The sequence below is a fragment of the Histoplasma capsulatum genome, genomic scaffold (genome assembly GCF_000149585.1).
Source record: "Histoplasma capsulatum NAm1 scaffold_12 genomic scaffold, whole genome shotgun sequence".
Lineage (NCBI taxonomy): Eukaryota > Fungi > Ascomycota > Eurotiomycetes > Onygenales > Ajellomycetaceae > Histoplasma > Histoplasma mississippiense.
The window spans coordinates 66001-89234 of NW_001813971.1; the positions used below are offsets into that span (position 1 = coordinate 66001).

Sequence of the window (23234 nt, forward strand, 5' to 3'; positions counted from 1 at the left end):
CCAACCCTGACTGGGACATGGAGTCCAGCTGTGTTGGGTCTGTCAGTGCTTGTACATGCTCCGTATAGTTCCTCCAACATACTGACATTCAGATTGCCGCCAACACATGTAGCCATTGTGGATGAGCAGCTCATGTATTGGTTTGTTCAATTCCGTGGACAATATCAACCGGCCGAGATCATGCGCGATATGATCCCACCGTTGAATTATCTGCTTGATACTCTGTGTGGCTGTATACTTTAACTGATGAGTTGAACCCTTCAAATGCCGTTCAATTTCTGTTGGCCATACTGCATACTTGCATTGACGGCATATGATGATGGGGTATGATTCACACTGAATGAAAAATTGATGTTCCATGTTAATGAAGTCAGTGTATTCTTGAGTTGATATATATATATATATATATATATTCTCTGAAAATGAAGTATAAACACACTTCACTCGACAATGTTAATTTGCTCTAAATTTAAGTTTTGTAATGCTTCTAAGCAATTGCAGATCAATACTTAAATGTATGATGTTAATTTCTGTCTGATTGTTATTTTGCTGATCTGTGACCGTTTTGGTGATGGTAGTTGCCCTGGGGGGAAATATATATATTTAATATTGATAACTCTGCAAAACAACTTATCTACTTTAATGTTGTAATAATATGATTTTCTGATGAAATTATGTCTTGAAATTAAATATCATACTCTGTATATATAATATAACTGGCTCCTGAAGTTTAAGGTCTGGTTGTGATGAGTTGTCTATAAAAATATAATATTATACATTTTATAACGGAGGTGAAAGGCTGATTTGTATTGAAATTTATAAAGATGACAGCTAGCTGCTGAAGTTGGAAATCTGGTCATAATGAATTGCATGAGAAAAATATATATCTTTTATCATTTATAGCTCTATGTTGTCATCTATTTCTACTGTTACATATGATGGCTGCTGTTTTTGAGCTTTTCTGCTAACGCTCTTTTCCATGTTCCGTGCCCGCTTTCGCACCCCTGGGCCTGGGTTAAACCCCAGGAATTCATGCCACTCCCGGCTGACAGCCTGGTACCGCACACGCCGTGCCTCAATGTGGCCTGGTGCCTCCTGCAGCCCCCGCGCATATACTGTACCTGCAGCCCAGGATCCATGGCCTGCCTGCTGGTCTACTGCCGCATCATCTGCCTCATATTCCCGCTTGAACCCTCCACAGGACAGGTGCATACGCGAGATGGCAATGGCGGCATGCCGCCAAGTGATTACATTGAGCTTGGTCTGGAGGTGTGTCTTTGCCTCGCGCTGAAGCACCACCCGCAGCCGGCTGCTGTCCCACGGTCCATGCCCCCGCGGCCAGAGAAATGGTGACCGCAGCCCCCCTTGGCTATCACTGTCTCCATATGCAAGCCGCTGGACCGCCCGCGCGAAAGGTAGAATCAGCCAGAGGTAGTACACCACCGGCTCGGACTGGAGCACTCTCGGGAGGCGGTGGGCAACAGGGTTCCTGAGTGCGGTCAAACACCGGCTCCAGCTGGTCCTGCATCATCGCAGCCACTGCGGCCTCCCGGAGACCTGCCGTCGCGGCCGAGGGATGGTTGCGGTGCCGCTTAGCCAGGTGGGTGAGGACATTTGCAACAGCAACAGCAAATCCACATGGGCGGCAGATCCACAGGCGGTGGGACCTATTATAAATAAAGAGATCCATTCTCACAGTAAATCTCTCATCAAAGTTGGCTGTCTGTCAATATTTGAAAGAGTATATTTAAAAGAGGTCAGTCAGAGATCAGAAGAAAGAGCAAAACATAAGAGAGAGAAAGAAAAAAAAAAAGAGAGAGAGAGAGAGAGTGAGCAGCCAGCAATCATGCACGAATGCGTCAATATATAAATGCATTAATGTGGAGACGCGTGGATGTGCGAGCAGGCCAGGCCAATAAGGCCAATAAAAACTGACAAGATAAGAAGAGATGAGATATGAGAAGGGAAGAGGGAGCTCGACTGTGACCGGGCCCCACTGCGGGCACGCGGAGGCGGGAGCGGGAGCACGCACGGGCGGCCAATCAGGGACGGAGAAAATCGGACGGGGGCGCGTCGGACCACGCACTATGTAGAACTTGGATAGTTTAACCCTAACCCTATAACCTTCAACGGGCATGTCCAGCGGGTTTGACTTTTAAATGGTTTCATCCCACTGGTTTGGGTCCAACGGGTTGACGGGTTCGTTCAACCGGTTCGACCCCTGAACACCCCTCACTCTAACGCTGACTCTGACCACCTCATCCTCCCCCCCAGCCTCTACCCTCACTCTTTGTAACCCTAACCCTGGCCCATTATTGTATGGGATAATGCTCTTTAAAACTCCAATATTTTTGAACCCCCCCCTCTACCTTCTGATATAATCGTCCAGCGTGCTCGACTTCCAACAGGTTGATGGGTTCATCCAACGGGTTCGGGTCCAATGGGTGAATGGGCTCCTTGGACGGGTTTGACGTCCAACGGGTTTGGGTCCAGCGTGTTCGACTAATGTTTGTTTTTCTCTGTTTAAAATCACTCCAGAATAAAGCCTTTCAGTTTTTTTATATATTTTGCTATTTTTATTTACTTTGTTGATCTAGTAACCCTAACCGCTCCGTTGCCTGGGTGAAAATATAGATATTTAGTTGGGTCTGGTTGGGTTGATGGCTTACCCCATCAAACATCGCACCTCAACTCATTGACTTTGACACCACAATGTAACCCCTTCCCGGCGGAATTATCGCTTTTGATTTGGATATGTTGTATTTCATATCCACTACGGCCTACATGCAAAGTTTGAAGTCAATTGACTCCGTGGTTGATTGGACGTTCAACGTCTGAAACCAAATGGAATGTACGTCCAATCTGCCCTGCTCTGATTGGTCGGTTTTCTAACCCTGAATGGAATGGACGTCCATTCCACCCCCACCTGTTGGATAGCGTGTTCGACGTCCAACGGGTTGATGGGTTCATCCAACGGGTTCGGGTCCAATGGGTTAATGCGCTCCTTGGACGGGTTCGACGTCCAACGGGTTTGGGTCCAGCGTGTTTGACGTCCAACGGGTTTGACGTCCAACGGGTTTGGGTCCAGCGTGTTCGACTTCCTCATCCAACCGGTTCGACGTCCAACGGGTTGATGGGTTCATCCAACGGGTTCGGGTCCAATGGGTTAATGCGCTCCTTGGACGGGTTCGACATCCAACGGGTTTGGGTCCAGCGTGTTCGACTTCCTCATCCAACGGGTTTGACGTCCAACGGGTTGATGGGTTCATCCAACGGGTTCGGGTCCAATGGGTTAATGCGCTCCTTGGACGGGTTCGACATCCAACGGGTTCGGGTCCAATGGGTTAATGCGCTCCTTGGACGGGTTCGACGTCCAACGGGTTTGGGTCCAGCGTGTTTGACGTCCAACGGGTTTGACGTCCAACGGGTTTGGGTCCAGCGTGTTCGACTTCCTCATCCAACCGGTTCGACGTCCAACGGGTTGATGGGTTCATCCAACGGGTTCGGGTCCAATGGGTTAATGCGCTCCTTGGACGGGTTCGACATCCAACGGGTTTGGGTCCAGCGTGTTCCACTCCCAACGGGTTAATGCGCTCCTGGGACGGGTTTGACGTCCAACGGGTTGGGTCCAGCGTGTTCGACTTCCTCATCCAACCGGTTTCGACGTCCAACGGGTTGATGGGTTCATCCAACGGGGTCGGGGTCCCACGGGGTTAATGCGCTCCTGGGACGGGTTTGACGTCCAACGGGTTGGGTCCAGCGTGTTCAACTCCCAACGGGTTAATGCGCTCCTGGGACGGGTTTGACGTCCAACGGGTTTGGTCCAGCGTGTTCGACTTCCTCATCCAACCGGTTCGACGTCCAACGGGTTGGGTCCAGCGTGTTCGACTTCCAACGGGTTAATGCGCTCCTGGGACGGGTTCGACGTCCAACGGGTTCGACGTCCAACGGGTTTGACGTCCAACGGGTTTGGTCCAGCGTGTTCAACTCCCAACGGGTTTGACGTCCAACGGGTTGGGTCCAGCGTGTTCGACTTCCTCATCCAACGGGTTCGACGTCCAACGGGTTTGGGTCCAGCGTGTTCGACTTCCTCATCCAACGTGTTCGACGTCCAACGGGTTGATGGGTTCATCCAACGGGTTTGGGTTAATGCGCTCCTGGGACGGGTTTGACGTCCAACGGGTTGGGTCCAGCGTGTTCGACTTCCTCGTCCAACGGGTTCGACGTCCAACGGGTTTGGGTCCAACGGGTTTGACTTTCAATGGGTTAACGGGTTTGCGTCTAATTTAACCGCCTATCCTGACCTCACTGCCCACCCCTGTCTCTAGCCTCACTCTTTGTCAACCCTAACCCTGACTCTGACCACCTCATCCTCCCCCCCAGCCTCTACCCTCACTCTTTGTAACCCTGACCCTGACCCATTATCATATGGGATGATACTGTTTGAAACTGATCCTTTGAACCTGATCTACTTTCTCTCGATGTTATATCCCTTTACCCTCTGTCTCTTGCTTCACCTGCCTTTATATATATATACGTCTTTCATCCTCCTGTGGTGCCTCTCACCCGTGATGTGCCCCTCACCCATGATATCACTTGACCTCTGTACCCTCTGACTCCATCTTCCCCCTCTCTGCCTCCTGATATATCCCTCGCAGCCAACAAAACATCTCCACCAGCTGGTTGTGCTCGATGCCCTGCCCCTCAACCTTCTGTCCCAAAAATTCAATCACCGCCTCCTGATCATCTGCATCCACATTGAACTCTCTCAGCCGCTGTCTCCACGCCTGCTTCATCTGCCCTGCATGACACCCATACACCATCATTGCCACCGTCGGGATCAAAAATCCCCTGTACGGACACTGTCTCTGTGTCTTCCAGCTGTTGCATATGGACTGCGGCATCCCGCATCGGAAGCACCCGGAATACCGTGTGTATTTGATCTTGCTCCGCACTGTCATCATCCATCTCTTTGCCTCCTGGCTCTCCTCGTGGGGACACTGGTACAGCTCATGGTCAAACTCCCGCTTGCCACTTGCACATATCAAACACTGATCCTTCCACCTCTGCGCCTCTTCCACTAAAACCTCCTCATCCATCAATGCCCTCTGCCCTCGCTGCTGGTGTGTGATGATGAACCGGCCTCGACGGACATCCTGCTTGTGGAATGTCTGTCTGGTTGTTGATGGGATGCCCCTGGTGTCTTCACTGATTTCACTTGACTCTTGCTTGTTCCATTGACCCGGGCTGCTCCCGCCTGAAGTTGAAGCTTCATTCTTGGTGATGCTTTCATTTATGTTGTCGTCTGTGCTCTTGCTCACACTTCTGGCCATTCTGGGACTGCATGTGCCGTTGAATCTGATGTGGGTTTCACCCTGCTGGCTCTCCATCTCTGACTCCTGGCTGGTTTCATCCTCGCTGGAGTCATCCTTGGCTGTTGCTCTTGAACTGTAGCCTGGACTGGGTGTGGGCGTGGGCGTGCCACCTGGGCTGGGGGTGAACACGGCCTCCCTGGCCTCCCACTCGGCATCGCACCCGTCACACTGGGACTCCCCTGTGTGTCGATCACCGCAGTGCCGTCTCATGTAACCCTCCACTTCCCCGTCCAGGTACCGGTCCAGCACCACCCGTCGACATCGAGCCATCGGTTCATCACCCCCCTCACCCCCTGCCTGCATGTACCGCTCAACCAGCTTCTGGTCCAGCAGTGATGGTGCATCCTTTCTTGACCATATCATTGCTGCACTGATACCCTCGGGCTCAATGATGATGGCTTCACTGGACTGTCCATCACGCCCTGCACGCCCGCTCTCCTGTCCATAATCCAGCAATGATCGCGGCCGTCCGACGTGGATGATGCTGCGGATGTTGGGGATGTCGATGCCCATGCCCAGTGCACTTGTCGCCACGATGACCTGGTATTGACCTTGTCGGAAACGCTCCAGTATGCCGGCCTTGTCGATCTGGTGGTGGTGATATGCCTCGCACCCCAATGCGCTTGCCATCGTCGTGACCTGATTCACCGTCTGGCAGTACACCACCCCCTTGCCTTCTCCCGTCCGTCTCATGCGGTCCTGGATGAACCTGACCACGCTGGGTGCTTGAAACCATCGGTTGAGCCCACCGTACTCTGACCCTTCAATGATGGGTTGCCACACTCGGTATGCCACATTTGGACGGCATGTCCGAGCCCGGAACAATGATATGTCCGCTCGGGTGCAGTGCATGCGGGACCACAGCTTCTCCTCCTCACCGGGTGGCAGTGTGGCCGTCAGCAGCACCATCTGTGTCTTGGCCGCCATCAGCTTGCCGAGCTGTTGCATCTGGGGCCGGAAGTTGACCTGGTCGTTGAGCACCGTGTGGCATTCATCGATGACGATCCGGTCCAGTCGGTGGTTCAGCCGCTGTCGGTTCAAAAATGTGATGAAGTCCTCGCTCAATGCGGACTCGGGTGTCACCAGCACCATCGATGCTTCATCGGGCGGTCTTCGGCTCTCCCACTCCACACATGATATCCCCAGCTCCTCGCACCTCCGCTGCATGTCCCCTCGCAGCGCCACCAGTGGAACCACCACCACCGTTGTTCCCCCGGGTGCAACCCACGCGGGCAACATGAACATCATGCTCTTCCCCCCTCCGGTTGGCATGATGGCCACCACGGGACTTTCACCGTCCTGGATGGCCCGTATCGCTGCCGCCTGCACCCCTCGAAACTTCAGTGCCTTGTCACCCATCATCCGCTGCAGCTCGGCCTCCATGTCGGTCTGCTGCAGCTGAAATCGACGCTCCATACGCCCCTCCTCGGCCTCTGTCTCCCATGGTGCCCGCTTGCGTTTTCCCAGCACCGCATCCCTCGTCGTCTTCTCGGTCGTTGCCGACTCAAACCCTAAAAACCGGTGCCAGTCTGTGCTGCTCAACCGGAACATCTCACGGCGCCGGTGTGTGGTCCCGGCCTGCTCCGTGATCCCTCGTGCGTACACCATGCCGGCCACGTGTGATGTGTGGGCCGCTTGCATGTCTGTGATCCGTCCCAGCCATTCCTCGGGGTCCATGGGTTCATCTTCATCTCCATTGCTGCCGGCCACCTGCTCCTCCTCTTCCTGCTGGCTGTTGTTTTTGAACGCGCTGGATGGGCGCATGAACTGCCTGCTGATCGCGATGGCGATGTTCCGGTATGCTGCCAGGTTCAACCCCTGACCATGTAGCCCGATGCGGGTCTCCCGTTTCAACACCTCCCGGAAACGCTCGGACGTCCAGGCCCGCCCGTCGGGGTCTCCTCCCCACATGTATGTCCCCCGTTGGTTGGCGTTCTCCTCTTCTGGATTTCCCTCTTCCTCTCGGATCCGTCGTCGATACTCCTGCAGCCGCTGGGCGAATGGGAGCACCAGCCATAAATACCACACCACCAGTTCCCCGACCTCCCTTGGCAGATACCGGTGGATCACCTTGATGTCGTTGGATGCATGAAACCCCTTGTGGTACCGCGTGACGAACACCACCATCCCATCCTCTATGAATATGTTGCGGTGGCCCCCGTTCTCGGTGTTGATGGGTCGGACGCTGAGCAGCTCGGGCGCCCGTGCCGGTTGGCCCGCCGTGACATGCACCGCCACGCTCAGCTTCTCCCGGAATCTCACCACCCAGCGCAGGTATGCGTTGATCGCCTTGACTGCCAAACGGGGCCGGTCGCTGTGCTCTCGCTAGATGAACCACCGCTACATCCCGGGCTATATGCGCATCTGCTGCATCAACCACTGTGCCCCATCCACCGGCCACCGCGTGCGGCTGTCCTTTAAAAAATTCCACCCCGTCCCTCCCTGGGTGGGGTCATCCCGCATCGTGGACCATGGGATGGCTGGTGGCTGCTGTCCATTCAGCTCATTCTCAAACAACAACTCCTCCCGCAGGATCCGCCTCGTCGCTCCCACCAGCCCGTGTGTGAAGCCCCGGAAGTCGCCCATGGTGAAGTGCATGTCCTTGTACAGCAGCTCATCCCCTCCCATCCAGCCGACGTGGCCGGGTGTGGTGTTGCTGTAGTGCACCCTCAATCCATACGTGCGCAGGTCCAGCATCCACTGCATGGGACTGTGTGTGCCGCGGACCATGAATGCCTCCATGAACAGCTCAAGCCATTCCTGAAACGATCGCTGCTTTCTGTTGTTTGAAGTTGACCCGCCGATGGATATCATGGCCGGGGGATCATCGCTGCGTGGGGACGATGTGGGCGGTGATGATGGGGGGTTGGAACTGGCACTGGTCCTGCCGCTGTCACTTTCATACCCTTCATTCTGGTTGCCTGTGAACGTGTAATCCGCCTCCTCCATGGGGCTCACCACGGCCCACTCTCCCACCATCTGGCTTGCTTGGTTCCTGGCCAGCATGTCGGATGCATTGGCGTCCAGTCGCAGCGCCTTGTGCACCACCATGAACCGTGCCACCTTGATGATCCGTGACAACATTGGTGGGTAGCTCTCGGCGTCGCGCCATCCATACTCCCCCCGTCCCAGCACCGCCAACGTGTCTACCAGCGCGCACTCATAATCCTCCACCTGAACCCGCTGGTTCAGCAGCTCAATGCAAAAATCCAAACATGCCATCTGGATCTTGGTTAATTTGAACTTATCTTCTTCTTCTGACTGGGTATCTCTCTGTCCCTTTTCCTCCTCCTCTTCTTCTTCCTCAGTCATCTGCTCATCCATGGGGTCTGGGCTGATGGAGTGTCGCTGGTCGGCTCCCTCTGGGATATGGCGACCAGCTGTGCTTGTTCTGCCAGTGCTTGCGCATGGTGTTCATGTTCCCTGCCACATACTGGCACTGGGGATCCCGCTGGCACCTGTAGCCATCTTGAATGGGTAGTTCCGGGATTGGTTCATTCAGTATTGTGGGCAGTGTTAACTGTGTAGTATGTGGGCAGTGTTAACTGTGTAGTATCTCGAGCCACATTGTCCCACTGTTCAATGTTCTCCTTTATCTGCTGAACCACCGCATGCTTTAGCTGATGGGCCTTGCCTTTCAGATGCTGTTCAATCTCTGTTGGCCACACAGCGTGCTTGCACCGGCGGCATATGATAATGAGGTATGATTCACAGTGGATAAATAATTGATGTTCCATGTCGATGCTGGGTCTGTCTTGTGCATTGAATATATATATATTTCCTTCATTCAGTGTCTTTGTGTGAAACTTGACAGATCTGATCTGGTGTGAATGTTTGTTTTTCTGTGTTTAAAATCACTCCAGAATGAAGCCTTTCAGTTTTCTTATATGTTTTGCTATTTTTATTTACTTTGTTGATCCTGCACCGCTTTGCACCGCTCCGTTGCCTGGGTGAAAATATATATATATAGTTGGGTCTGGTTGGGTTGGTGGCTTACCCCATCAAACATCGCACCTCAACTCATTGACTTTGACACCACAATGTAACCCCTTCCCGACGGAATTATCGCTTTTAATTTGGATATGTTGTATTTCATATCCACTACGGCCTACATGCAAAGTTTGAAGTAATGGGGTGGCTGGCTGCCGCGGAAGGGAAGGGAAGAGGGAGCTCGACCGCGACCGGGCCACTGCGGGCACGCGGAGGCGGGAGCGGGAGCACGCACGGGCGGCCAATCAGGGACGGAGAAGATCGGACGGGGGCGCGTCGGACCACACACTAGAGTATAGAATAATACTTACTGTTGATGTTGGGGTGTGGTATGGGCGTCTCAACGTGGCAGATTTGATAATGGAAAAGTGAGAAGTTGGCGGCGCTTTTTGGCGACCGCCAACTTTGAAATCGAGGTGTGACTTATAGAATGTTGATAGGCGAAGGAAGGGAACGGTCTGAAGCTTGAGAATGGAGGTGGCAGAGGAAAAGGAAGGTTGTAAAGAAGATGGAGGCAAGGGGCCGAAGTTGAACCTTTTATACCCAAGGGGTCCCACGCTAGTGGTAAGCGAGATTTGAGCGAGGCCTGTGATTGGCTAGATGAAGCGAGGATTTCAGTGAATGGAGGGCCTGGTGTGTTGGAAAGAAAGTGTCAAAGGTGGATGGAATAAAGGGTGTTAAGATGTCATGGGTGTTGTTGTTGAAAGCAAAAGAAATAAAGGAAATAAAGGGTTGAGTTTGATAGTGGATCCATTGGCGGCAATCTGCGGACTAAGTGGGTCCATCAAAAATAAGCTTTATTAGGCGCGGTAAATGATCATTCAGTGGGTTCCACTGTTTGTTCAAAATGGCACAAAGGATCAACTGTTCCTGGAACGAGTTTTTGGCGGCTGCCATCAACAAAGGCTTGGCAGACAAAGGGCATTCGCATGTTTCTAGCCCCCCCTATTTTTAAAAGTGGCGGCCGCCAAAAACTGGCCCCGAGCGAATGAGTATGTTGTCATATGATTGTGGTGTTTTTATTTTCTTTTTTTTTATGGGTATAGCAAATGACAATTTAAACTTTATGCTCCCGGTTAGTTTCCGCATCCTGCATCCATTGTGTAAGTTTCATTGGTACACCAAATCTTATTTGCTCCTTTTAAAGTTTGGTTTTCCCTCTTTGTCCTCATTGGTGCATGCCTGCCCAGAAGTAGATATATCCATTTTATGCCCGTTGACAATGCAACTCATATTCCCATTTGCATCTGAACTGATGATGCCTTTCTTTCACCTGCATAATCTTTGTGATGTGTTATGTAAAAGAGGGGTAATTATTTTCCGGTCTCTGGAGGAGGGGTTTATCTTCTTCTTCTTCTTCTTCTTCTTCTTCTTCTTCTTCTTCTTCATCTCCTCTCTCTCCTTCGTCTGTGCAACTTCCATCAAATCAGAGTATCACCCCGTCTCCCACGCGCTCCTGCTGCCATGGAGTCCCCACCCAGGCCATCCAGGTTCCGTGATGATTACCAGACAGACCAGGAATGGTTTCATGCTCAGTTGTTCACTGGCATGCGAAAGAATATGGCAGAAGGTACTTTTATTTACACTTATTCCTATGTCTGGCTTGCTAAATCATGACATAGAACACGGGTGTGGTCTGGACTGCAAAGCCTGTGGCGTCAAGAGGGAGCTCTTGCACCGATACTACGAGGCAACCGCAACAAACACCCTGCTTGCTGAGGCATTGGAGGCTCAAGCAGGATATATTCAACAACTGGAAAAGTGTATCAACGAATACGAGGGTATGTTTCTGTACTGTTGATATATGAAGTATTTCTAACTCCTACTACAGTGGCTCGAGCCCAGCTTGATCAACCCTTCCCCCGACCATTGACAGAGACAAAGAGTATCAATGAACGGTGGGGGGAGGCGATGCTAAGCCTCGGCTCTATGCTCATGATGGAGGACCGCTCTCACCGCTTTCAAAAGATGTGGGAACGAATGACGGGTTACCCTTCGATTTTTGAGAACTGTGAAAAAGTCATCGATTCTATTCGCCAGGTTGGGAAGCAGGCACTCAACAACTTGTGGAGAAATGACGAGATTGCCCTTCCATTTTACATCAAACCTAGAGGCCGATATGAGCTGGGTGACTTCAAAATCATGGCACCAGAGGCACGGGACAGGATGTGGAAGAAAGAGCAGGCTCATATTGAAGCAAAGTTATTTGATACGCCTCGTCCATATCATGTTGATACGGATGTTTCTTCCGATGATGGGTTAGAGGACGTCCGTGCGACGTTGGAGCCAGATTGGGAGGGTCCTTCAGATTATGAATGGAACCATGGATATACTCTGGGGTCGTTGAAGAAAATCTATAGAAATAAAAATAGTGATAGTGATGAGTGAGAGTAATAAGGTGATGCCATGCATTAGGACGGCCAGATAAGCTGGCGTTTGTATTAAATACAGTTATTCATTCTCTGCTAATTCATATTGATTGCTTGTTGATATATATTTTGCCTTGCCCTCTGAATGAAAAGAAAAAAGAAGAAGAAGAACAAAGACAAGAATAAAAACAAAAACAACTGCAGATTAAGTATACGACATAAATATATAAAAGAAAAACAAATTAAAACAAATTAATTTGCAATCATACAGCAAATAACATAAAATATATGAGTAAGATTATTGATGCAACAGGTCTTATCCTGGTTGGTGCTCAACCTGGAAATGCAGGCTGACGGGTCAGGGCATGGACTTGATAACAACAAAGTCATTGCCTTTAGTTTTTCGCGTATGTCTGAAATACCTCGAATGCCTGGGAATAAGAATTGAAATTGGGGCATGGTGGATGCAAAAAACACAACCCGGACGAGAAGAAGGTCAAAGGAGCATGGGGCTGCAAGGTTGAAACCAGTGCGGTGGAAGTGCGCAATGGGTAAAAAGCACTTATAATGAACTCGGTTGGCAGCAAGGTCTGCCACCAACCTGACGCGGCCTGCAAAGTATGCTAGCTTTTCATCAGTTATGCGGGAGTGCTTGTTGTAGTATTGGCAATTGGAGGGTTCATGATCTGATGTCAAATGGTTCAACCTACAGTATGTACACTGGTCAGCAAAGGCCTGTGCGATATTGACATACTGTATGACGTTGATTGCGGAGGATTGAGGTGGTGTGGCCGGTGGTGGTGTGCCGGGAATGAGTGCTGTCAGTGAGGTGGGTGGGTTGGCACAAATGGAGCATTGGTGAGGTCCTGTGCAGTTACTTGTCTCGGTATCAATATACGATGTGATAACTCTATTCAGGCAATGCTGATTTGAGACATATCTTGCGAGGGGGCTCTCTGGGTTCTTCTGCACAATCCGACTTTGTCCGCTACATGTCAAAAGGGTCACTGATCTGGAATCGTCGCCGTCACGACGACCACCACGGCCGGCATTTTGAAGTAGTTGGATCAGGTCGTATGCCCCTTGCAGGTGAACAGTGACCTTGACATGGGGAATGTCAAGTCCAGTGCCTAGGCCAGATGTTGCAATAATTGCAGGTATGCTCCCCGCTCCAAGCTGCTTAAGAATATCCTCTCGTTGTGCTATGCTCATTGAAGAGTTATAGTGTGGGATCCCCAGGCGTTCAGCCCATTCATCTGTCTCAGCTTTGGACATTGCAAATATCAGTACAATGTTCTGTGGTGATGCTTGGGAGACGTATTCCTGCAGAGTGGTATGTATCTCATCATCGTCCATAACGCGCAGTATCCTTTGGATGTTGGGGTTCGTGCAGACCTCACGCATCTCAACGGCGGGGCGAAGGTCGCAACCCAGACGGCTAAGCACCTGGTCACTCATCTCTCGTGGAAGCGTCCCAGTCATTAAGAGCAATGGCACCGCAACTGAGCCCACCCATTTTAATCTGTTGAAACTTGGCCGATAGTTACCATCAGTTACTACACAGTGCACTTCGTCAACCACCAAGCGCAGTAGCTGCTTTTCCTCGCAGAGTCTTTGGACCATCACTTGAAATTGGGGGTGCATTGCTAGCTCTGGAGTCACAAATACGATATGTGGGGCACGAGACATCGCTGGGTGCCATGCATCGGCCTGGACCCCAGCTTGACTGCATCGGGATATCATGTCTGATTGGAGGGATATGAACGGTGTAATCACAATTGTAGTCATCGTTGGGGCCAGCATTGCAGGGATGATGAAGATGAGGGTCTTTCCTGATCCCGGTGGAGATATCACCATCAAATTATCAACCTTATTGATGCACTCAATTGTTGCATCTCGCTGGGTCGAGTTGCGCCATTCAGCATCTGGTTTTTGTAGGACCAGCCTCAGCTTCTCAAGAGCTCTGGTCTCCGTGGTACATACCCTTTTATTCGGGTTGCTTGGTTCACCGGCTTGGCCTAGTATGCGCTTGTTCTGTGATTGGGTAGCGGGAGGAATAGTGGGAATCTGATTAGCTCTCATACTTGATGGAGTGGGTTGCTGTAATTGAGGGATTGTTGCATGCTGGCGGCTAGATGGGGTCTGGTTAGAAGGGTGTTCGTTTCTGGCGATCGCCATAGTTATCGGGGCGGCTGGAGTCGTAACGGGAATCGGGCTAGCTCTGGGGCTTGATGGTGTGGGGTGTTGCAATGGGGGCATTATTGCACCTTGGCCGTGGCTAAGGTTCTGACCTGGCAGGGCTGACTTTTTGGCGGGCGCCATAATCATTGGGGAGGGTGCAGTAGGGGGGGAAATTGTGGCGGTCGCCAAAAACGGGTGGGTTGCATCTCCTTGGTCGGTTATGCCCAGGATTGTATGCCATTTCTTAGATACCCTATAAAATGCTCGTAGTGTTTCGTCCGTCGTGCCAGTGATCATTTCAGCAGTCAGGGCATAGTGGCGAGAGTCAGTCTCTTCGGAATGCCCGGTTTGAAGGATATGCGCGATATCTGGTATCTCCTTCTCATCCTCCTCTGTCTGGATCCGCTCTCGATAGAGAGCCACCGCGACGTGCCGCCACTTTGCAATCTTAACCCGAACGCCCAGACTCTGCTCGGTTGCCAACCCCATCTGGGCCGAGACGGTGGCTGGGGTGATTGGTGCCGCCTCAGGGCATGTGAAGAAGAGGGGATTCGTCAGATGTGCCATATTTGTACTCTCAGATTGTAATGCAGAGTATCTGCCGATAAACGGCCGCAGCTCCGACAAGTAGCATAAAACTACTTGTCCAACTGACGAAGGAAGATATCGAGCAACAACCGTTGGCTTCCCCTTGATGCTATCCGTCTTGTTGTATTCAGACAATATAACCATAGAATCAAAATGCAACAATACATTTCTAAGGGTGCTGGCGTCATTGGCATGTTTTGTCGATATCAATTCTGGCCCTCGCATCGGCAGGCCGCCAGTGTATACAAGGAGAACCGCTAGATTGCTGAGGAATTTCTGTACGCGGCGGCATAGTGTGGTAAACTCGCGCTGTTTCTTGGGATCAATCTGCACCTTTCCATTGCGGATGGCCACAAACGAGTTGGGCATTGATATCAATCTATTGGTATAACGCCATATCCCATCCAAGAAATTGGGATCAACGTCCGGAGCACGCGGGACAGCAGTACTGATAATTGAGACTCCTCTATGCTGCACGTTCCAATTGTCACAGAATTTGTTGGGGGAGAACTGCTCAAGGTAGTTCTCATCCACGCCAAGAATTGTGCACAGCTCGGTGCGATTGGAGGAAATTAGGCGGCGGATATAGTCATATAGCTGGGTTAGGTGGATTTCAGTACTGTCGATGGTGAGGATCGTTCTTGTCTGGTTCCATCGGACCGTCTCTCGTTGATAAAAATCTCGACAAATCGTTTTGCCCATTAATCGGAGATTAAACGCCTCGGAAAAATAAACTTGCTTCCCATCATGGAGATATTTGGCAGAATCAACTAACAGACGTTCGTGTACATCCTCCGGAGACTCATTAATCAGTACTGTAAAGAGTGTAAACATGCGGAAGGCATAAATGATTGCACTCAATAGGGGCGTCGTATGGTCAGGGGCTGCCCATCGATTGGAGCGAGTCCATGAGGTACTGGCAATGAAAAAGCCTACCACGGTCTTGGTTGGGATCTCCATGGGTTGGCGGATGAGACTTGTGGAGCACTGGAGTATGATTGGCATGCCATGTTCTAGATGATCTTCTGTGAGTTGGTCGGGGAGCTGACGTAAAAAAACGTCAAGAGCATTAAATGCTTTAATCAAATCCTCAGATAAGGAGGGCACCCATCCATCAATCGCAGATGTGTCACAGCTTTGAATTCTCAGCGCCACTAAGAAAACTTTCCTCCATGTCAGTGCATAGTTTTTTATTGAGCAGGGGCCTAAGGGTGACAGCGGTTTTGGGCTGGGCTCGGGTCCAATTGATGCTGTTAGGCGAAGCAAGACATGATTTGTTGCCTGGCAGCGGTCATGGGCTCTCCTGAAGGTATATGCCATCAACTTCTGCAAATGTCCCCATTGGGGGCAATCATCGGCATTACTCGAGAATGATAGTCGTGATATTGTTGACATATCTGCACCTGCATATGTCTGCGGGAAGCGTGTGCGTTTGTCCCATACCGTAAGGTGCGTTGGCTCTGTTGGTGCAATCGCGTATAAACGAGAGCATTCGTGTAGCAGCATTGCGTATTCGGCCTTGAGTTCGGATAGGGGGTCGTCTTCGTGTGGATTACTAGGACTGCTTGCCGGGGACGGTGGAGATACCGGGTAGTAATGTTTGTATGATGTGAAAAGGGTTGAAACAAGAACATCAGTCTGGTACTTTGGTTGGTTGACAGGCCATGGTTCATTTTTGTGTACCTGCGACAAATGCTTGTAGATAGTACCAGTTGTTATGCAATGGTACTTGCACCCAGTGAAGTTGCAGGCAATGCCCTCATGGACTTTTATATTTGATGAGTAGCCGTGCTCAGCCGCGGCAAGAATCTCAGCGTGGTCTGCTGGCCCAATTGGGTTATATGCTTGGAACTCCTTTTTGATTGAATCAATTGTAATGTCAGGGTATCTGTGTTCCTCCTTTAGGTGTTTGCTGAGTGATGCCATCGAGACACCATGTTGGCAATCCTTGCAGATGACAGCAAGCCGAATGGGATCAAAAATGATCGGATGGGGTTTTGTCACTAGAAAGTAGTTAGAGGATTAATTAAGCTATTCATATCAGTTGCATTAGTTCCAAGAATAAGCTTGTGGACTCCAAGAAAGTAATAATTGTAATTGTTCTAACTGAGTCCAAAATTATATACATGATTTGTTGGTGTACACAATAGCTAGGTTGATGTTAGAATAAGCTTTTTGATGAACATGAAACGGCTGAGTTTTTGGCGGCCGCTAAAAAATTGGTAACGCTGATTGGTTTTCGGCGCTCGCCAAAAAGCGTCAAGGAGGATGATGCATAATAAGCTTGTATAGCACATCTTAGTATGTATATTAAGTAATACTATTTATGGTAGATTGACATACCTTGAGGTATAGCAAGATGACATTAATACTATGCATATATGGGAATTTTAAAGGCTACCAAAATCACAAGCTTCCAAAAGATATAGGTGATAAGATAAGAATGCTTACTAGACATATTGGATGCCATTGCTAGAAGCTGAGAATTATGTGAGGTTTATGAGTAAGAGAAGAATTGGTAAGGTATATTAAAATCTGCAAGGTGTAGTAAAACTAACAAGGAAATTAAGCTGTTAAGGTTTGAAATAAAGTAAGCAGTATCTGCATGAATTGAGGGTAACCTGCTACAGAAAATGAAGTTTAAGAGGTAGCAGCATTCTTATACTTAATAAAATTATTCACTAAGATCACCAAGATCACCAAGATCACCAAGATCACCAAGATCATTAAGATCACCAAGATCATTAAGATCACCAAGATCATTAAGATCACCAAGATCACCAAGATCATCAAGATCACCAAGATTACTAAGATCACCAAGATCACCAAGATCACTAAGATCACTACGGTATTAAATAATATATGTGGTATGCCTTATTAGCAGTAGTTACCTATAGAAAAAGGCAAGTAGGCATAAATTTTAACGACCGCCAAAATCTGGCACCCTCCACTCAGGTCATACAAGTAGACTGTTTTTGACGACCGCCAAAAAATGAACCCCTTCTATGTAAATTAATGGTACACCATAGAATTAGCTTCTAGCTAAATATAAAATATTATGTAAGAAAAGCCAGGTAAGATTATATAATACTGTTCTATTATGTAAGAAAAGTCGGGTCAGATTACATAATCTTACCTGGCTTTTATCACGTGATCTTACTTGGGTTTTAAAACCTGCCAAGCCCTGCCAAGCCCTGCCAAGTCTTGCCAAGTTCTCACCAAAAAAGCCAATTCCAGGTCAAACTAAAAGCCAATTCCTCAAGTAAATGGGGGTAGCTTCACCTGCCTTTATATATATATACGTCTTTCATCCTCCTGTGGTGCCTCTCACCCGTGATGTGCCCCTCACCCATGATATCACTTGACCTCTGTACCCTCTGACTCCATCTTCCCCCTCTCTGCCTCCTGATATATCCCTCGCAGCCAACAAAACATCTCCACCAGCTGGTTGTGCTCGATGCCCTGCCCCTCAACCTTCTGTCCCAAAAATTCAATCACCGCCTCCTGATCATCTGCATCCACATTGAACTCTCTCAGCCGCTGTGACACCCATACATCATCATTGCCACCGTCGGGATCCAAAATCCCCTGTACGGACACTGTCTCTGTGTCTTCCAGCTGTTGCATATGGACTGCGGCATCCCGCATCGGAAGCACCCGGAATACCGTGTGTATTTGATCTTGCTCCGCACTGTCATCATCCATCTCTTCGCCTCCTGGCTCTCCTCGTGGGGACACTGGTACAGCTCATGGTCAAACTCACGCTTGCGACTTGCACATATCAAACACTGATCCTTCCACCTCTGCGCCTCTTCCACTAAAACCTCCTCATCCATCAATGCCCTCTGCCCTCGCTGCTGGTGTGTGATGATGAACCGGCCCCGACGGACATCCTGCTTGTGGAATGTCTGTCTGGTTGTTGATGGGATGCCCCTGGTGTCTTCACTGATTTCACTTGACTCTTGCTTGTTCCATTGACCCGGGCTGCTCCCGCCTGAAGTTGAAGCTTCATTCTTGGTGATGCTTTCATTTATGTTGTCGTCTGTGCTCTTGCTCACACTTCTGGCCATTCTGGGACTGCATGTGCCGTTGAATCTGATGTGGGTTTCACCCTGCTGGCTCTCCATCTCTGACTCCTGGCTGGTTTCATCCTCGCTGGAGTCATCCTTGGCTGTTGCTCTTGAACTGTAGCCTGGACTGGGTGTGGGCGTGGGCGTGCCACCTGGGCTGGGGGTGAACACGGCCTCCCTGGCCTCCCACTCCACATCGCACCCGTCACACTGGGACTCCCCTGTGTGTCGATCACCGCAGTGCCGTCTCATGTAATCCTCCACTTCCCCGTCCAGGTACCGGTCCAGCACCACCCGTCGACATCGAGCCATCGGTTCATCACCCCCCTCACCCCCTGCCTGCATGTACCGTTCAACCAGCTTCTGGTCCAGCAGTGATGGTGCATCCTTTCTTGACCATATCATTGCTGCACTGATACCCTCGGGCTCAATGATGATGGCTTCACTGGCCTGTCCATCACGCCCTGCACGCCCGCTCTCCTGTCCATAATCCAGCAATGATCGCGGCCGTCCGACGTGGATGATGCTGCGGATGTTGGGGATGTCGATTCCCATGCCCAGTGCACTTGTCGCCACGATGACCTGGTGTTGACCTTGCTGGAAACACTCCAGTATGCCGGCCTTGTTGATCTGGTGGTGGTGATATGCCCCGCATCTCAATGTGCTTGCCATCATCGTGACCTGATTCACTGCCTGGCAGTACACCACCCCCTTACCTTCTCCCGTCCATCTCATGCGGTCCTGGATGAACCTGACCACGCTGGGTGCTTGAAACCATCGGTTGAGCCCATCGTACTCTGACCCTTCAATGATGGGTTGCCACACTCGGTATGCCACATTTGGACCGCATGTCCGCGCCCGGAACAATGATATGTCCGCTCGGGTGCAGTGCATGTGGGACCACAGCTTCTCCTCCTCATCTGGTGGCAATGTGGCCGTCAGCAGCACCATTTGTGTCTTGACCGCCATCAGCTTGCCTAGCTGTTGCATCTGGGGCCGGAAGTTGACTTGGTCGTTGAGCACCGTGTGGCATAACCGTGCCACCTTGATGATCCATGACAATATTGGTGGGTAGCTCTCCGCGTCGCGCCATCCATACTCCCCCCGTCCCAGCACCGCCAACGCGTCTACCAGCGCGCACTCATAATCCTCCACCTGAACCCGCTGGTTCAGCAGCTCAATGCAAAAATCCAAACATGCCATCTGGATCTTGGTTAATTTGAACTTATCTTCTTCTTCTGACTGCGTATCTCTCTGTCCCTTCTCCTCCTCCTCTTCTTCTTCCTCAGTCATCTGCTCATCCATGGGGTCTGGGCTGATGGAGTGTCGCTGGTCGGCTCCCTCTGTGGTGGCTACCTGCCATAATACCCTCCATGTCTTGCGCTGCCGTGGTGTGAACCGGTACTGTGGGCTCGTCCATTCATGCTCGACCTGCGTTCGGGCGAAAAACATCAACATCTGCTGCCATGGCCTCACGTGCTCGGCGATGCTCTCCTCGTCCATGTACGCCTGCAACGGGGTGTGCCGGGTCTGGTGTCGCTCTGTGCGGATGGCCTCGATGCGGACGAAGTGGCCCAGCCGTGTGATGACTCGCTGGCTGGTACGGGCAACCTGACCCATGGCCTCCCAGATGGCCCTCGCGGCCAGTTCATCTGGGCACGTGGTGTCATCCTCGGGCCGCTGGACGCAGTTGACCAGATCATTGGGTGCGATGTTGGTCAAGTACACCGGCCATCTGGTCCGCCGCAGCCATGGGTTGGCTTCATCGTGCTCCCCGGCCTGGATGACATTGCTGGTCTGCCGTTGCTGTTCCTGGTAAAATCGCTCCAGCTCATCAATGGCCTGGCTGGCTCTGTTCTGGTCTGGCGTGCCGGTATGCTCAGTAGTCTCCTTAGTCTGGATCTGTATGTAGTGGGAGCCCTTGCGCGATGCAAATATCTGCTGGAACTGCACCTTCTGGCATGATCTGTCCACCTCATCCTGTGCTGCCGTACGCTTTTGTGGCGCTGTACGGCCACGGCTGGGATATGGCGACCAGCTGTGCTTGTTCTGCCAGTGCTTGCGCATGGTGTTCATGTTCCCTGCCACATACTGGCACTGGGGATCCCGCTGGCACCTGTAGCCATCTTGAATGGGTAGTTCCGGGATTGGTTCATTCAGTATTGTGGGCAGTGTTAACTGTGTAGTATCTCGAGCCACATTGTCCCACTGTTCAATGTTCTTCTTTATCTGCTGAACCACCGCATGCTTTAGCTGATGGGCCTTGCCTTTCAGATGCCGTTCAATCTCTGTTGGCCACACAGCGTGCTTGCACCGGCGGCATATGATAATGAGGTATGATTCACAGTGGATAAATAATTGATGTTCCATGTCGATGCTGGGTCTGTCTTGTGCATTGAATATATATATATTTCCTTCATTCAGTGTCTTTGTGTGAAACTTGACAGATCTGATCTGGTGTGAATGTTTGTTTTTCTGTGTTTAAAATCACTCCAGAATGAAGCCTTTCAGTTTTCTTATATGTTTTGCTATTTTTATTTACTTTGTTGATCTTGCACCGCTTTGCACCGCTCTGTTGCCTGGGTGAAAATATATATATATAGTTGGGTCTGGTTGGGTTGGTGGCTTACCCCATCAAACATCGCACCTCAACTTATTGACTTTGACACCACAATGTAACCCCTTCCCGGCGGAATTATCGCTTTTGATTTGGATATGTTGTATTTCATATCCACTACGGCCTACATGCAAAGTTTGAAGTAATGGGGTGGCTGGCTGCCGCGGAAGGGAAGGGAAGAGGGAGCTCGACTGTGACCGGGCCCCACTGCGGGCACGCGGAGGCGGGAGCGGGAGCACGCACGGGCGGCCAATCAGGGACGGAGAAAATCGGACGGGGGCGCGTCGGACCACGCACTATGTATAACTTGGATAGTTTAACCCTAACCCTATAACCTTCAACGGGCATGTCCAGCGGGTTTGACTTTTAAATGGTGTCATCCCACTGGTTTGGGTCCAACGGGTTAACGGGTTCGTTCAGCGGGTTCGACTTCCAATGGTTTCAACGTCTCAACTTCCAATGGGTTGCCAATTGTAAAGAGCCTCACTTTGCAAATTCAAAAGAATGTATATTTGCTCCCAAATCAGGAAAGCCATCAGTACAGACAAATAACTCGGTCTCTACTGATGTAAATGATAGCAATAAATAAAAAAGAAGGAATTCTCAACTCTCTGAATCTGCTATCTCTGAATCTTCTGCGAGGCAAAAAATTAGATCACAGAAGTCACCAAGAACCTCTGTTCAAACAAAATAAGGGATACACATATGCAGAATATGATAGCAGTTGAAGTTGTGAATAATAGATTCAGTTTGTTATCTGACTCTGAATAAAGAGAAATACTTGTTAATATTTGTGTAATGTTAGAAAAACAACAAAAAAATGTTAAAAGCTCGACAAAAATCACATTTCTCGTCCGTAGGTTGGTGCAAAATTAGCGTGGTTTCAATTAGTGTATGGAATTCTGCACCGGCGCCCTGGGCATAACCAATAGAATCCTATATGATTTTATATGAATAATAATTGGTCATTTAGATCCACTGATTGAAGATCTCATGTAGATCTTAAGAATGTGTATGGAATTCAACATGTTTGAAGCCCTGCCTGTCTGCCTGCCTGCCCGATTCTCATATCTTCTCCCACCTATCCCCCTACCCGCGAATATGGAACCCCCCAAACCTGCGAATGTGGAATCCACTGAGAAACCTACCAAATCCAATGGTGAGTTCCTTATATTAATCAATTCAAATAACCTAGCTAACTAATTCATTCTCTAGTTTATACAAAAACATCAAGAAAATGAAAACAGTCTGTTGAGAAGGTTATTGCAGAACTTCCACCTCTAGAATCAGTGAAATTCCACTCAATATTGCCTATCTCATGAGATTCAATTTTCAATATTTCTGCAAATATCAATATCAGCAGTTCATACATTCTGTTTATCTTATTCTTCTCTGAGAAATGCTTTTAAAATATCAGTAATTCTACTAATCTCTATGCAAAATTAAAGAGAGATACTAGAGATACTGATGATGAAGCTTCAGAGCTTTCAGAAATGAAAAAGAATGAGAAAGCTCAAGATATAGATATAGAGATTTCTGAAATATCTATATTCTCAAAGCTTTCTATTCAGCAATGTTCATGGAAAAATATCAATTCAGCAGAGATAAAGGTCTTTATAGGCATTCTTCTTTATATGAAAGTTCATAAATTCCATTGAATTGATCTATACGGGCAGAATGAGCTGAAACAAGACTCTATTCATTCCATTCAATTCTATATGACCCATATGCGTTTTGAACAGATTAAATGATATATCCATATATCTAACCTTCATGAGGCCCGCCGCCCGGAGGTCAAAAATAAGAATTGATGGTATAAGATAGAGTCATTAGCTACTAAGTTTCATATGGCATGCTGAAAATACTATACCCCTGACTCTAAGATTTCCATCGATGAAATCATGGTTAAATATTTTGGATGGAGTCAACATACATACAAGATGTCTAATAAACCAATTCCTTGAGGATATAGATATTTGGCCTAGCAGAACATGACTATTTATAGTCTTTTCCTGGTCTAGCTGTCAACAAAGTATAATGTCTA

The 23234-nt window shown here is 49.6% G+C and overlaps 8 protein-coding genes across 8 annotated transcripts; 4 read left to right on the forward strand and 4 right to left on the reverse strand.

Annotated features, from left to right (window-relative positions):
• Positions 1 to 897: 897 nt before the first annotated feature.
• HCAG_08592 (predicted protein) lies at positions 898 to 1690 on the reverse strand (the record flags this gene model as incomplete). The annotated part of the gene is made up of 2 exons (XM_001536221.1): positions 898 to 1395; positions 1439 to 1690. 2 exons carry the CDS (start codon positions 1688 to 1690, stop codon positions 898 to 900), a joined length of 750 nt encoding a protein of 249 aa, XP_001536271.1.
• Positions 1691 to 3133: 1443 nt separating this feature from the next.
• On the forward strand, positions 3134 to 3589 carry HCAG_08593 (predicted protein; the record flags this gene model as incomplete). The annotated part of the gene is made up of 1 exon (XM_001536222.1): positions 3134 to 3589. The coding sequence occupies one exon, from the start codon at positions 3134 to 3136 to the stop codon at positions 3587 to 3589; it is 456 nt and encodes a 151-aa protein (XP_001536272.1).
• A 252-nt stretch (positions 3590 to 3841) lies between these two features.
• HCAG_08594 (predicted protein) lies at positions 3842 to 4132 on the reverse strand (the record flags this gene model as incomplete). The annotated part of the gene is made up of 1 exon (XM_001536223.1): positions 3842 to 4132. One exon carries the CDS (start codon positions 4130 to 4132, stop codon positions 3842 to 3844), a length of 291 nt encoding a protein of 96 aa, XP_001536273.1.
• A 460-nt stretch (positions 4133 to 4592) lies between these two features.
• HCAG_08595 (conserved hypothetical protein) lies at positions 4593 to 8843 on the reverse strand (the record flags this gene model as incomplete). The annotated part of the gene is made up of 4 exons (XM_001536224.1): positions 4593 to 7664; positions 7770 to 8085; positions 8281 to 8755; positions 8810 to 8843. 4 exons carry the CDS (start codon positions 8841 to 8843, stop codon positions 4593 to 4595), a joined length of 3897 nt encoding a protein of 1298 aa, XP_001536274.1.
• Positions 8844 to 9504: 661 nt separating this feature from the next.
• Positions 9505 to 9657, forward strand: HCAG_08596 (predicted protein; the record flags this gene model as incomplete). The annotated part of the gene is made up of 1 exon (XM_001536225.1): positions 9505 to 9657. The coding sequence occupies one exon, from the start codon at positions 9505 to 9507 to the stop codon at positions 9655 to 9657; it is 153 nt and encodes a 50-aa protein (XP_001536275.1).
• A 1172-nt stretch (positions 9658 to 10829) lies between these two features.
• HCAG_08597 (predicted protein) lies at positions 10830 to 11753 on the forward strand (the record flags this gene model as incomplete). The annotated part of the gene is made up of 3 exons (XM_001536226.1): positions 10830 to 10935; positions 10988 to 11146; positions 11197 to 11753. The coding sequence occupies 3 exons, from the start codon at positions 10830 to 10832 to the stop codon at positions 11751 to 11753; spliced, it is 822 nt and encodes a 273-aa protein (XP_001536276.1).
• Positions 11754 to 12066: 313 nt separating this feature from the next.
• On the reverse strand, positions 12067 to 20649 carry HCAG_08598 (predicted protein; the record flags this gene model as incomplete). Its single annotated transcript, XM_001536227.1, has 10 exons — positions 12067 to 12071; positions 12157 to 12440; positions 12489 to 15490; positions 15947 to 16506; positions 16630 to 16653; positions 16955 to 16975; positions 17195 to 17346; positions 17466 to 17506; positions 18002 to 18240; positions 18267 to 20649. 10 exons carry the CDS (start codon positions 20647 to 20649, stop codon positions 12067 to 12069), a joined length of 6711 nt encoding a protein of 2236 aa, XP_001536277.1.
• A 1567-nt stretch (positions 20650 to 22216) lies between these two features.
• Positions 22217 to 22431, forward strand: HCAG_08599 (predicted protein; the record flags this gene model as incomplete). Its single annotated transcript, XM_001536228.1, has 2 exons — positions 22217 to 22349; positions 22406 to 22431. The coding sequence occupies 2 exons, from the start codon at positions 22217 to 22219 to the stop codon at positions 22429 to 22431; spliced, it is 159 nt and encodes a 52-aa protein (XP_001536278.1).
• Positions 22432 to 23234: the final 803 nt, after the last annotated feature.